The 16,137-nt window shown below is 40.1% G+C and overlaps 1 protein-coding gene across 1 annotated transcript; it reads left to right on the top strand.

Annotated features, from left to right (window-relative positions):
* Positions 1-2,960: 2,960 nt before the first annotated feature.
* LOC306850456 (NLR family CARD domain-containing protein 3-like) lies at positions 2,961-15,654 on the top strand (the record flags this gene model as incomplete). Its single annotated transcript, XM_079386108.1, has 6 exons — positions 2,961-3,106; positions 9,506-11,374; positions 12,140-12,310; positions 14,270-14,431; positions 14,959-15,005; positions 15,089-15,654. 6 exons carry the CDS (start codon positions 2,961-2,963, stop codon positions 15,652-15,654), a joined length of 2,961 nt encoding a protein of 986 aa, XP_079242234.1.
* Positions 15,655-16,137: the final 483 nt, after the last annotated feature.

Below are 16,137 nucleotides of genomic sequence, written 5' to 3'. Positions count from 1 at the left end.
GTGTGTTTGGGGTCATTATCATGTTGGAATACTGCCGAGGGGATAAAATAATAATAATAAGTTTTATATATATATTTATATTTATATAGCACTTTTCCAGAGCTCAGAGGGATCATGCTCTGCTTCAGTATGTCACAGTACATGTTGGCATTCATGGTTCCCTCAATGAACTGTAGCTCCCCAGTGCTGGCAGCACTCATGCAGCCCCAGACCATGACACTCCCACCATTTTGACTGTAGGCAAGACACACTTTTCTTTGTATTCCTCACCTGGTTGCCGCCACAAACGCTTGACACCATCTGAACCAAATAAGTTTATCTTGGTCTCGTCAGACCACAGGACATGGTTCCAGTAATCCATGTCCTTAGTCTGCTTGTCTTCAGCAAACTGTTTGTGGCTTTCTTGTGCATCATCTTTAGAAGAGGCTTCCTTCTGGGATGACAGACATGCAGACCAATTTGATGCAGTGTGCGGCGTGTGGTCTGAGCACTGACAGGCTGACCCCCCACCCCTTCAACCTCTGCAGCAATGCTGGCAGCACTCATACGTCTATTTCCCAAACACAACCTCTGAATATGACGCTGAGAACATGCTCTCAACTTCTTTGGTCGACCATGGCGAGGCCTGTTCTGAGTGGAACCTGTCCTGTTAAACCGATGTATGGTCTTGGCCACCGTGCTGCAGCTCAGTTTCAGGGTCATGGAATCTATGGGATATTTTCAAGAGAAAGATGAGAAACAATCGATCCAACAATACAGATGAGCTGAAGGCTCAATAGTGCCTCAGCAGTGCCACAGGCTGATTGCTTTCATGCCACACCTCACTAATGCTGGAGTTTGTGCTAAAGGAGCCCCGACCAAGTATTGAGTGCATAAATGAACATACTTTAAAGAACTTGAACTTTTCTGTTTTGCAAACCTTTTTTTTTTTTTGATTAATCTTAAGAAATATTTTTTTACTTTCATAAGCTGTCAGCTCTCGTCATCAAAATTAAACAAAAAACTTTGAAATGTTTTACGTTACATGTAATGAATCTAGAATATATGAACGTTTCACTTTTTGAAACAAGCTACAAAAGAAAATGAACTTTTTCAAGATATTCTATTTTATTTAGATGCACCTGTGTATATACACTGAACAAAATTATAAACGCAACACTTGTTTTTGCCCCCATTTTTCATGAGCTGAACTCAAAAATCTAAGACTTTTTCTATGTACACAAAAGGCCTATTTCTCTCAAATATTGTTCACAAATCTGTCTAAATCTGTGTTAGTGAGCACTTCTCCTTTGCCGAGATAATCCATCCACCTCACAGATGTGGCATATCAAGATGCTGATTAGACTGCATGATTATTGCACAGAAGTGCCTTAGGCTGGCCACAATAAAAGGCCACTCTAAAATGTGCAGTTTTATCACAGCACAATGCCACAGATGTTGCAAGTTTTGAGGGAGCGTGCAATTGGCATGCTGACTGCAGGAATGTCCACCAGCGCTGTTTGCCCGTGAATTGAATGTTCATTTCTCTACCATAAGCGGAGAACGGAATTAATATGAAATAGTAAATGAAACATGACCCATTAAGACTACATAACCAGTTCTCCCTTCCAAGATGTTAATCTGCACAAAAATCCTGATTTAAAATCGAGCTGCCGTCTGATGAAATCAAATAGGCTACACATAAGATAAAGACAATAGCTGTGCTGTGATTTTGGCTATACTTGCATGTAAAATTAGAGAAGCAACATATTTGTGTTTTAACTGAACAGAGCAGACGCAGAGAGAGAGGTGTGTGCTCGCTGGGAAAGAGAGACCTCTCGCTCGCGCGGCAGTCAGCTTCAGATATCAGATGCATAATATTTTCATTTGCTACTAGCAGGATACACAAGAAGCACATTCAACTTGGACACGCAGACGGTTGTCGTGGTAATAAGCACCGTAAACAGAAACCGTTCGCATGTCCGCGCTTAATGCGCATCATGTATATGAAAAGCATTTTAGGGGGCCCTTGGCTTTTGGGGCCATTTCAATCGCGGCTGACTTGACAGCGGTGAACTAAAGTGAAAGCGAAACCCTTTCAGCGGACTCCATTATGTGAAAGGAAAAATACTAACAGCATCAGGAGAGAAAGGTGTGTGAAATTTAAAATCAATTTGTGAACAGATCCGTTTAATTCTGCTACATGGATTTATGAACTGAATGAGGTTTGTGTTTGATGATCTTCATCTTGCAGACAGAGCCAGAGGTAGCCTATGTTTCAACAAACGCATTTCTGAATTCATTTTTCATGCGTCGGTAAATCAATGTGAATCTTCATGTGTAAACGCTTATATTTATATCCTACTGTGATGAAAGAATATTTTCAAATGCTTTAGATTCTCTATTGAGAGCTTTTATTAATTTCTTGGCAGCCTTTTAGTTAATTGCTGAACAAATACAGTCTGGCTTTGAGTGTTTATTCGAGAACGGTTGGACAAATCAACTTGAATTCCATAACTTTTTGCCAGCATGGTCTGAAGATGATCTGAGCCAATTTTGGTGAAAATTGTATGAACCGTCTAGGAAAAAGAAAGACCTCTAAGAAAAAGGTTAGAAATTGCCACAATATAAAAATAGAAATATAAAAAAATTATACATTTAAAATTTTTTATTAAATCAATAATTAAACAATAATATCCTGGCCAGAGGAGAACTCCCCCCCGGCTGAGCCTTGTTTCTCCCAAGGTTTTTTTTTCTCCATTCTGTCACAGATGGAGTTTTGGAACAGCTTTTGATGTATGATTATTCATCCAAAGCTTTGTGGCTCAAAGTGTGAATGTATTTGCTAGTCTGTCAGGAAAGATTTCTCCTTTTTAATTGTTTCTTCTTCATTAGTTTGTATAAAAATAAGTAAATTCAGTTTTTATATTTTAAGGAAAAATTTAGTTATTTTTTTTTTTGTCTACAGCACTGCTTGTAAAATGAGCCTCTATGAGAAGAGAGAGGAGGAGGATGTTCACACACATAAAGCAGCATCTCCAGAACCCAGCTGTGTGTCTATGAAGAGTGATGCATCCATGGAAATCCCCTTTAATTTCAGTGATGGAGCAGTGACCTCTGACCCTGAGTGAGTATAAATGTGTTTTTACTGCTGAAATTGAAACATTTCTAAAGTTCTTCAATGAGCAAAAAAAGTTACATTAATTATTGTGGTGAAACATTTGTTGATAGATGTGACAGGCACGCATACTTCAGGGGGATTTTCTTTACTACATAGGGCACCTACGAAGTCAAGTGTTATGGAGGATAGCTTCATCATCTTCAGTGTCTTTACTCAAATCTAGGTTCTTCTTCAAGGTTTGAAGCTGCAAGAAAAAAGGATGGCGTTCAAATGACAGATGTTGCTGCAGGGTGAATTACATCAGTTATGTTTTTCTTGGTTAAATTAAGATTATTGTTAGTTTTTCTAACCACAATAACTTCCTGGGACTGGTCAGTGATCTGTTTGGCTTTCTTTTTCTCAGAGGGAGGGTTTGTGTATCTCTTCAGCACCTCATCAAAGCGAGCTTTGGTCTTAGCTCTCACATTTCCCTTCCAAGATGTTAATCTGCACAAAAATCCTGATTTAAAATCGAGCTGCCATCTGATGAAATCAAATAGGCTACACATAAGATAAAGACAATAGATGTGCTGTGATTTTGGCTATACTTGCATGTAAAATTAGAGAAGCAACATATTTGTGTTTTAACTGAACAGAGCAGACACAGAGAGAGAGGTGTGTGCTCGCTGGGAAAGAGAGACCTCTCGCTCACGCGGCAGTCAGCTTCAGATATCAGATGCATAATATTTTCATTTGCTACTAGCAGCATACACAAGAAGCACATTCAACTTGGACACGCAGACGGTTGTCGTGGTAATAAACACCGTAAACAGAAACCGTTCGCATGTCCGCGCTTAATGCGCATCATGTATATGAAAAGCATTTTAGGGGGCCCTTGGCTTTTGGGGGCCCAAGGCAGTCACCTACCCATTGCCTAATGGGTAAGTCCGCCCCTGATCAGCGTTCATTATAAAACACTCTTGCTTTTAAGCCAAATACACACTGAAAAGAATAATTTTACTGACATCTGGACATAAGTCACTATTATCTCCGTAATAGCTGATGAAATCAGCCGTGTTTTCTCTGCATTAGCGCTGTTTTGAGCTTACTGTTTGAATTCGTTCACTGGATGCTTGGACTTTCCAGGAGATTACGGTTTAAAATTATGTGATTGCAAAAGCCTGCTTCTTTTCATTTTGAGATATGATTTTCGTTATAAAGTACTTATTCAGATTCGTAATCAATCTTTAATTATTATTCTACTACTCCGCAGAGATAGGTATAAACGGAGGTCGGAGCCAGCTCCAAATGGGTTGGGCCTTGTTAATATGCCCTACACCAAACCCAACCCTAAACCTACCCTCCCTCTCGGAGCTGCCCAATCTTTTTGCGGCTTAAGTCCATCCCATTTGGAGCTCTCCGGGCTGCAGCGATATATACTTGACTCCACACGCTTCCCCTGACATGCTCTCGCACCACACAATGAAGTAGACCGACTCTGCTTGTGTTCATTCACATGATTGGTCGAGATGAGAGGTGATCCCGCTTGGGTAGTGTGATTTACATAGTTTCTTTCTATATCATTTCTAATCATATATGGCATCATATAGCCTAATCACCCAGACCCTGGCAATTTAGTACCGGCAACATGTCAGAAGTACGCACAAAAAAGTGCAGGTACTCTAAAGGCTAAAATATAGAAGTGCGTACCGGCCCACTTCAAGCACTGCATGTTAGTAGATTACATGTTACTGTTGTAATTCACCCATACAAATTTTTTTTTTTTGTTCATTCAAAATCCTTTTTTATGTTCCAATTTTAATCTTTATGCAAACGTGCAGTGAGAACGGACCCTTTGGAAACCCACGCAATGCCCATGAAAAGGGAACTTTCCTCCATTTCACTCATAGACAAACCTTTCTATGAATAAACATGCATTCCAGGACATTGTGTGTATAATTTTAACTGTCTTATATAGTGTCTCTTGCATTGTATTTTGTTTTATGCATGCTTTATGAGTGAAGTAATGTAACGCCACCTATATAATGTCTCCTACCAAATTAATGCTCATTTGATGACTTTGGTATACACCACCTCATAGAATGCCATGTGTGTTTGTAATTTAATCAGAGTATAGACTGCCAGAGCCATTTGAACCATGCTCTCAGACAAAGGGTCATAAACCCCCCCCCAATATTTCCAAAATTCTGCCTGGAAATTCAGCCTTTCTCATTGGTCAGGCCCATCCTGAGGGGTGTGACTCTTCTCAGACTTTAAAGGGCTCACACACGGTTCTGCCCTTTCTCTTCTTCTAAATCTTCTGATTGCCGCCAGTGTGGAGCGACTCATGGAGAGCCTGAGTCGGCGCGGGTGCGCCCTGTGGGCCCCAACATATAGAGCCGTGTGCAGTCTCCCCTGGCTGGAGAGAGGACTCTCTCAACCACAACAGTGTCAAGAACAACCTTGGAGTTTCAAGAAATTGCAACTTTGGTCATCGAATGGAACCATCCAGACTTTTTTCAGAGGCTTCACGGACGCTGCTCACCAAATGGGTGCCCTAAGCAGGATTGTATTGTTGTGCCCCCCTCCCTCAAAAAAAAACCAATTACATTGATTTTATGGTCTCAAGCATTCAGAAATCATGCAAAAGAAAATTAAGCAGTTTTACTACGATAAAACCATGGTTAATTTTTGTAAGGGTTGTGATGTCCACATGTTTTTTGTTGAAGAAATTATAGAGGCTGTGTCATCAGAGCCCAACGCCAGGGCGGAGGGCTGATAAAAATGGCAGCAGTGGCGTGGTGTCGTGTCTTAGGTGCTGTGACTACACTTTTTTTTATATATCTAGTTGGCCGTTTTCTCTGTCTTTATACACAATTGTCAGAGACCATGATTTCGTCTGGTCTACTCGTTACTCCCTAGTGTTCCTGTCTGTGTCTACCTTGCCTTGTCTTGCCCTTCCTTGTTTGGAGTCATTAAAGACTATTATTTGAGTTTACATCCTCGTCTCCGTGTTCCTGTATCCTCCTCGTGTGTGCACCGTGACACATGATTTATTATTATTTTTTGGTTTTATTCGTGTTAAAACCATGGCTAACTTTCGTAAGTGAAAATGGAAACTCTGAGAGAATAGATGCGTTGTTGGTGGTGAAATTATTACCGACATTTAAACACGTTATTAACCTCAACACCCAAAAAAGTTTCACAGGCTTATGATTTTATTAATGTAGCCTACCTGAAAGTAACGCACAGGCTTTGTTTTCATCTCTTTTCTTGGCACCGGATTGCTGATGTCTTTTCACAGGCATAGTTGTCCATCAATTAAGATCATTTGCATTCAGCGCAAAACATGAGGTGTGAGCGGGCGCGGAAGCAGAAATGGCGCATCAGTTTTTTTATTTATATTTTTATTTTGAGCTACTGGGACTGTGCCCCCCTGGGAGTTGGTGCCCTACGCAAACTGCATACTCTGCGTATAGGGAGCGGCGGTACTGCTCGTTCCACAGCCAATTCAAATGCAAGTATTGTTCCTTTCACCAGACTGAGGTTTGATGTAAGCTATCGTATACTGTGCTTTGAATTAGAGACCGATGGTGGTCAGCTCAGCCTCATTGCCCCTGCTTCTGTCCAGTTTCATTCATCCAGTCTCACTTACCCTTCCCATGTACCATGTATGCGTAATGTGTGTGTGTGTGTTTTCTTTTTTTTTTGAGAAGGTACAAATGCACAGTTTCCTGTGAGGGCTAAGTTTAGGTGTAGGGTTAGTGTAGGGCAATAGCACATACAGTTTGTACAGTATAAAAACCATTACGCCTATGGGATGCCCCCACTTTTCACAAAAACAAATGTGTGTGTGTGTGTGCGTTTTTGTGACAAATGAAGACATAAATTTGTATAATGACACAGGTATGACACAGGTATTACAAGGAGAAGGTGAAAAACAAATGTGTGTGTGTGTGCGCGCGCATTTGTTTAGACTAGTTATGTGGTTGTGATTTAGTTCATAAAAATTTGTGCAGAATACATATGAGTATTTGGTTCTGATTCCCTGCTTGCAACAAAGTCAATTTAACGATTTTGATCTTGTTACATGCTCTGAGTAGTACTGTACCTTAAAAAGGGTATTTCCCTTACCCTGGCAATTAACATTTCTTTGAATTAATAAATAATCAATACTGAGCGTTCGCTAGACGAACTGGTCAATTGATTGTATTGTAAATTCTGCTTTATCAAGCTAATTCTATTAACCTATTGTTATGAAACACAAGGATGATGGAAACAAAGATGCAAGTAACCAGTTTATTGACAGACGGTGAAATGGCAGAAATGAATAGAAAGGATGAATGAAGTCTCTCGGGTGGGTTGGTGGTGCAGGGACTTTGATGGTCAGCGTGGTGATGAATGGTGAAGAGTGATCCAACGTAGAACATCCAAAGACACGATAATCAAGACAAGACAAACCAGAGTTTCCAAGGACGAACACACAATGAAACAATCCACTGACATCAAACAATGATCTGACAAACAGGAGAGATTGCAGTGAGTTTAAGTAGCCAAGAGAAGATGAGCAGCAGCTGGAGAGGGTAATGAGAACATATCTATACTGATATGGACTGGGTAATGTGTTAAGAATGAAAAGATGACACATCATTTGATGGAAACAAAAATTATCAACCTACAGAGGGCTGAATTCAAAGACACCCTGATAATCAAAATGAAAAAATTATGCAGCAGGCTTGTCCATTTTGCTGACATTTCATTGCAGCAACTCAAAATGGTACTCAGTAGTTTGTATGGCCCCCACGTGCTTGTATGCATGCCTAACAACGTCGTGGCATGCTTCTAATGAGACGATGGATGGTGTCTGGGGTTCTTCCTCCCAGATCTGGACCAGGGCATCACTGAGCTCCTGGACAGTCTGAGATGCAATGTGGCGGTATCAGATGGACCGAAACAATGTCCCAGAGGTGTTCTATTAGATTTAGGTCAGGTGAATATTCAATGGTATCGATACTTTCATCCTCCAGGAACTGCCTGTATATTCTCGCCACATGAGGCCAGGCATTGTCGTGCACCAGGAGGAACCCAGGACCCACTGCACCAGTGTAGGGTCTGACAGTGGGTCCAAGGATATCATCCCTATACCTAATGGCAGTCAGGGTCCCATTGTCTAGCCTGTAGAGGTCTTTGCGTCCCTCCATGGATATGCCTTCCTAGACCATCACTGACCCACCACCAAACTGGTCATGCTAAACGATGTTACAGGCAGTATAACATTCTCCGTGGCTTCTCCAGACCCTTTCACGTCTGTCACATTTGCTCAGGGTGAACCTGCTCTCATCTGTGAAAAGTGCCAGTGGCGGACCTGCCAATTCTGGTGTTCAATGCCAAATGCCAGTCGAGCGCCACGGTGTCGGGGCAGTGAGCACCGGGCCCACTAGAGGATGTTAGATTCACTTTCACTGCCAGAAGTCTCTATTTAAAATATCTTTTTGCAGTTTTGATTTATGTAGCCAATCACAGGCCTACCTTTTGAGCAAATAAATGCAATGTCCAGTAAAAGGCATTTAAATAAGTTACTGGCATAGAAGAAAACTGCACAATAGCACTCAAAATGTTTTTTCTTAAGACTCTTGTGAATGCTGTCATTACCATGACCAAAAAGTAGGGCTCCACAATTATGACAAGAATCTAATCATGATTATTTTGGTCAATGTTGGAATCACGATTATTTAACACGATTATGAGTGGGCCATATGACCAAAACTTTATATAAATGATTTAAAGTTAGCGATATATAGCAAATATATCAGGGCTCTCCAACACGATGCTGGTAGCTCCCAGCGATATGTTGGTGTCGCTTGACGTTTTGGCGTGTTGCAGACCACCATGCCAAGACATACTTGACATATCGACCATGATGTCATTTTAATTATACCGTTTTGTATTTTAATTATAATTAAATCCGTATTTGATTATCTGGATTTGAAAAACTCCAGGTAAATATTGTTCAGCTTTAGTCATAGTTATTAAGAGTCTCACGCAGGGGCAACACACAGAGTAATTTCGTTTTGTGTGAAAACATGACTGAAGGCAGACTGCTGAGGGAAATTAAATGAAAGCATGTATGATTTATTTATCTGTATGAATGCATAATAGCTAGGAAACTGAATGTCTTCAGAAACGTTTTGATGGCATTTGCTTTCCATCTTCCCTCCCTGTAATGTGTAATTGGATGTGTAATTGGGGTTATGCGCAACAGACTTCTATGTTATAGAAGTAATTATGTTATTTTTATGTTATACAGGTCTCGCTGCTTCTGGTTCAAGCATTTTGCATATGCTTTGTTAAATATGAAGCTGTTTTACTGATGCCCTTTATAATGCCTTTTCACAGTTTTTTCTGTTTATTTCACAGTTTCTGCAGAGTGAAGAGAGATGAAGAGATAACATCAGTGACGCCCTGTCTGACCTGCACTGACTCTGACTGTCAGACCCTCATCAGACAGAGAGTCAAAGACCAACACAAAACCACCATGAAGAACAAGTATGAGAGATTATTTGAGGGAATCAAACTAGAAGAGAATCAAACCCTCCTGAACAGGATCTACACACAGCTCTATATCATAGAGGGAGAGAATGAAGGAGTGAATGAAGAACATGAGATTTTGCATTTGGAGAAAAGACCCAGAACACAAGACAATCCAATCTACTGCAATGACATCTTTAAACCCTTAGCTCAACCAGGATGTGTAGAGAAAGACAAAATCAGGACTGTTCTTACTAAAGGCATTGCTGGAATTGGAAAAACCGTTTCTGTACAGAAGTTCATTCTGGACTGGACCGAGGGAAAAGCCAATCAGGATGTAGATTTCATGTTTGTTCTTCCATATCGAGAGCTGAACTTGATTAAAGATCACCAGTACAGTCTTCACAGACTTCTGCTGGACTTTAATCCTGAACTCCAAGATCTGGACTCCAAGATTTATGGGGAGTGTAAAGTTGTGTTCATCTTTGATGGTCTGGATGAAAGCAGAATTACACTGATGTTTTCAGATGATGAGAAAGTTTGTGATGTGAATGAGTCTTCATCAGTGGGTGTGTTGATGTCAAACCTCATCAGAGGAGAGCTGCTTCCCTCTGCTCTCATCTGGATCACCTCCAGACCAGCAGCAGCCAATCAAATCCCCTCAAAATACATCAAGCGTGTGACAGAAATTCAGGGATTCAATGAGCCTCAGAAGGAGGAATATTTCAGGAAGAGAATCAGTGACGAGCATCAAGCCAGCAGAATCATCTCACACATTAGAAAATCAAGAAGCCTCCACATCATGTGTCACATACCCGTCTTCTGCTGGATCTCAGCCACTGTGCTTCAAAACCTCCTGAAACAAGGTGACAGTGCAGAAATCCCTCAAACTCTGACTGAAATGTACATCCACTTCCTGCTGACTCAGATCAACATGAGGAATCATAAGTATGATGAGAGAGATCCTGAGAAACTCCTGAGGTCTAACAGAGTCGTGATTGTGAAACTTGCTGAACTGGCTTTCAAACAGCTGATGAAGGGCAATGTGATGTTCTATGAGAAGGACCTGATTGAGAGCGGTCTAGATGTCACTGATGCCTCAGTGTATTCTGGGATTTGCACTGAAATCTTTAAGGAGGAATCTGTGATTCATCAGAGGAAAGTCTACTGCTTCATACATCTGAGCTTTCAGGAGTTTCTAGCTGCTTTCTTTGTGTCTTACTCACATGTAGTCAAGAATAATGAATCACTGAGGTTGTTTCTGAATGTAAAATATCAGCGATACAGCTGGAAATTTTCTTTGTATGAGATTCTAAAAGTAGCAGTTGAAAAATCCCAACAGAGTGAAAATGGACATCTAGATCTTTTCCTGCGGTTTCTGCTGGGTGCCTCACTGGAGTCCAATCAGAGACTCTTAAAGGATCTACTGAGACACACAGTGAGCAGCTCAAAGACAATAATGAAAATCACTCAGCACATTAAAGACAAACTCAAGGCTGATGAACGTCTCTCAGCTGACAGGTGCATCAATCTGTTCCTCTGTCTGCTGGAAATGAAGGATCAGACTCTGTACAGAGAGATTCAGGAGTTTGTAAAATCAGAGAATCACTCAGTGAATCAACTCTCTCCGTCTCACTGCTCAACAATCACCTACATGCTTCAGATATCAGAGGAGGTGCTGGATGAGTTTGATTTGAAGAAATACAACACATCAGGTGAGGGCAGAAGAAGACTGATACCAGCTGTGGTGAACTGCAGAAAAGCTCTGTGAGTATTAATTTATGTGATTGGAGATCAAACGGCATTTTACATTTAGTGAAAATGTTTATCATTTAATTAACATCTCTGTAAATGTGGCATTTGTTGGATACATTTTCAACTATTAGTTAAGGTTGTAGTTGTTTCATGTTTCCAGTTCTCTCTAACTTTCACAATTAAATAGGTTTTTTTTGCTACTGTGCTGCACAGAGGGTTCAGGTTGGACTGAAATGGTCACTGAAACTACCTGAAATATATGACTAAATATAATCTAATAATATCAATCTACAGTCAGTGTCCCCATAATGACAAGAAACAAACCAGATTCATGATAACTCTTTTTTTTTTTAAATAACCTTAACATCTTTGGCAGAAATCATTGCCTTTAGATTATAGCAAAAATCTTTTTAGGTGTTGATGCAAAACCTTTGCACACCTGGATTTGGTTGGATGGGGAATGTTGGTTTCAGCTGTTAGACCTTATGTGCTGTGTGCCATGTCCAATCAACTGAATTTGCCACAAATGGACTCTAAAATATAGAAACATCTCAAAGATGATCCAGAAAAATGGAATGGGATGAACCTGTGCTAAATATCAACAGTCATAGCAGAATACTTATGTCATATATGATATTATACATATATGTGACTTATGTGATATTTCAAAGTATCAGAGTAATTTAAACATTATGAACTGTAATATTTGAGCTGATTGTCAGTCCATATTTATTGTTCACCTCCTGATGAAAAACCATATTTAATTCTGTGTTATAGATTTGCCTTCTGTAATCTCACGAGTCACTGCTGTGAAAGTGTGTCTTCATCTCTACAATCATCAAACTCACTGAGAGAGCTGGACCTGAGTCACAATGACCTGCAGGATTCAGGAGTGAAGCTGCTCTCTGATGGACTGAAGAGTTCACACTGTCAACTCAACTTACTAAAGTAGAAATAAAAATATAAAAATTAACTTTAAATTAAAGTTGCCCTCTCTCCAGAGTTCCTCCATCTGAACCGAACCTCTTATCAGTGATCTGTGGATAAAAAGTGTTATGTTGAATCCAAGGGCGTAAATTTCATCTAACAGTGTGTGTGTGGGGGGGGGGGGGCAGCAATCATATCCTTTAGATTAGAGCAAAACTCTTTTTAGGTTTTGATGCAAAGGCTTTCCACACCTGGATTTGGTTGGATGGGGAATGTTGGTTTCAGCTATTAGACCTTATGGGCTGCTGTGTGCCATGTACAGTCAATTTAATTTGCTACACATGGACTCTAAAATATAGAAACATCTCAAAGATGATCCAGAGAAATGGGATGGGATGCATCTGAGCTAAATATCAACTATCATAGCAAAGGGTCTGAATACTTATATCATATGTGATATTATACATATATGTGACTTATGTGATATTTCAAAGTATCAGAGTAATTTAAACATTATGAACTGTAATATTTGAGCTGATTGTCAGTCCATATTTATTGTTCACCTCCTGATGAAAAACCATATTTAATTCTGTGTTATAGACTTGCCTTCTGTAATCTCACGAGTCACTGCTGTGAAAGTGTGTCTTCATCTCTACAATCATCAAACTCACTGAGAGACCTGGACCTGAGTCACAATGACCTGCAGGATTCAGGAGTGAAGCTGCTCTCTGATGGACTGAAGAGTTCACACTGTCAACTCAACTTACTAAAGTAGAAATAAAAATATAAAAATTAACTTTAAATTAAAGTTGCTCCAGCTGAACTGAGCCTGTTATCAGTGATCTGTGGATAAAAAGTGTTATGTTGAATTCAAAGGCGTAAATTTCATCCAACAGCGTGGGGTGGGGTGGGGGTGTAATAAACATAAAATTTCTCAAAAGCAATTTTTTAAGGGGACACAAATAATACAGCCAAAATTGTACATGTAAGGATAGATATGTGTACACCGCATGTGTACATAGAATGGAGACCATGTTTAAATATGGGTTCATAGGTTCACCATCCGGTCATATTATAATTATTAAATTATTTTGTCCTCCACATAGTATTTTAGGATTCATCTGGGAGTACGTCTCTTATTTAGATATTGAACCGCAGCAAGCCCACTGATCTGCCACTTAACATTATATTGAGCAAAACCCAACACATCGGTAGGTCTACAAAATTAGCCTAATATCAGTTCACACACAGGCTTATCGCCCTGTTAGTTGTAGTGGGTGACTTACTATCCAACAAGCTACGGTAAAAACTAGGTAACCTTATAATCGCTCATAGAAAAATACAACAGATATAATCATTTTTTTTGTCATGACTAATTTATTAATAATCCAGCATCATCTGTAATAAAGAGAATTCAATGTTTAAAGTATAAAATAGCCTTGACAGCCCACATAACTACTGAAGAGCTCCGTTCTCTCCACCGGACTTGTGTGTGTATCGGTGAGGTCAAGGGGGAAAGCAGGCAGTGGACCAAAGCAGTGTGAGGCAAGGCAGAGGGACTCAAATTTTGAAACTTTTTGCGTTTATATTGTTTTAATACGTACACATTTATTTTAAGCCTGAGACGCACTGCACAATTTTTGGCTGTCCCAGGCAAAAGATTGGCATTGTGAAACAATTGTGGCGAATCAGAAATCACCATGGTTGTTTCACGATGCCAGTCTTTCCTCTGGGACAGCCGAAATCGTGCAGTGTGTATCGGGCTTTAAGTATATGTCCATTATATTGTTTACAATAGGCAGAGTGGTTTGTAATTTATTTTCCTGACCCAACCACTCCCCCAAGCCCCCCGCGATTTACACCCTGGTTGAATCTATTTATTTAAAGCAGAGTTGTTGGAATCTGAGCAGTTTTGTGTGTGAATCAGATTTAGATGATCTCAATGTGACGTTCAGTGTTTGTTTTGGTGTTTGTTTGTAGATTATCTGGCTGTATGGTGACAGAGGAAGGCTGTCGTTATCTGGCTTCAGCTCTGAGTTCAAACCCCTCACACCTGAGAGAGCTGGATCTGAGCTACAATCATCCAGGACAATCATTAGTCAAGCTGCTCTCTGATCCACACTACAGACTAAAGAAACTCAAGTATGTTCAACACTGATATACTTCTTGTTCACTGCATGTACATTTTTTAACTGGATGATGTGTCTGTTTTCCTTATTTTGTTTAAAGGTCATATTTCTTAATTTAGTACTGCCCTTCAGCCGCTACATTAGCAAGTTACATGTTTTCAGAAGCCAAAATAAGTATGTTTACCACCCTTCTTCAGCATCAATTACTTTTTCACCCTTGGTGATGTGTATATGTGTCCATAGGATGATTAGTGACTGCTCTTTATGTTTTGTGATAGTAGTGTTTAAGGGGTATGAAAACTTATGAGCAGAACTGTATTGTGAAACCCTGCTAAAGAGGGAGAGAAATTGGAATTTAAATTTTGCATTTTACACCATGTCCTAGCCAGATGTGATATGATAAAGCTACAAGCTGTCTTATTTGCGATCTAAATTTCCACTTCTTATTAGCCACTATCACGCATTAAACGTTAAATGTACCACATTTGCTGTTTACTTTTGACATTTACTGTAAATTATTTCATATGATTTGTTTTATAGTGTTGATCATGGAGGAGAGTTCAGAATTACAGCAGGACTACAAAAATGTAGGGCACACACACACACACACACATACACACACACTTTTTGTTGCTTTGTCAAATGTTATAATCTCTCATCTTGTGTTCAGATATATGTGATCTCACACTGGATCAAAACACAGCAAACACTCGTCTCTCTCTGTCTGAGAGGAACAGAAGGGTGACATTTATGAAAAAGAAGCAGCCGTATCCTGATCATCCAGATAGATTTGATAAGTATCCTCAGGTTCTGTGTAGAGAGAGTCTGACTGGACGCTGTTACTGGGAGACTGAATATAAGGGGAAGATTGATATATCAGTGACATATAAAGCAATCGTCAGGAAAGGATGGAGTAATGACTGTTGGTTTGGATGCAATGAAAAGTCTTGGAGTCTGACCTGTTTTAATGACAGTTTCACTGCCAAACACAATAATGGATGCACAGACATACAGCACAGAGCCCCTTCACGTCTCTCTAACAGAGTAGGAGTGTATCTGGACTGGTCGGCTGGCTGTCTGTCCTTCTACAGCGTCTCTGACACAAACACACTCACACACTTACACACATTCAACACCACATTCACTGAACCCCTCTACGCTGGATTTGAGGTTTATTCTGATAGTTCAGTGTCTCTGTGTAAAATTAAACAGCTTCCTATGAAGAAAACTAGTTGACACAGTTGACACTCACATTATCTCGGTCTTTAACTCATACAGCTGTAAATTTGTTTTCTCTCTTCAAATCTAATTTCTGTCATGACAACTCTTACAGAGTTTAGCATGGCAATGTAAATGTGTTTGGTCTTGGCGGAATAGATCTGCTACACTGCTGTGGCAGAGCAAGTACTGAGACTTGCTACTGGCAGTACATCCACAGACATGCTGCTGTGAGCATGTAGGAAATACTGCTGCACACATATAAACCCCCACCAAATCAGGAGACACAAGAAATGGACAGTAAAAGCCAATATATGCATGCCGCTGAGTGTAAGAATAATAACTGCTGCATCAGCGGACATGTATATGTCCACACACAGAAAGATGAAAACAGGACAGTATAGAACAAAACACCCCTACAAACAAGCAGATCTATTTCCAAGACATATGTACTTTTTTTATTTTGCTGCTGCTCCAAAGAGGCATGTGAATCGCGTGTAT

Source organism: Barbus barbus, assembly GCF_936440315.1.
Source record: "Barbus barbus genome assembly, chromosome: 30".
NCBI classification, from domain to species: Eukaryota; Metazoa; Chordata; class Actinopteri; order Cypriniformes; family Cyprinidae; genus Barbus; species Barbus barbus.
The sequence above is the reverse complement of the archived record's forward strand: the minus strand, read 5'-3'. Positions and strand labels throughout refer to the sequence as shown.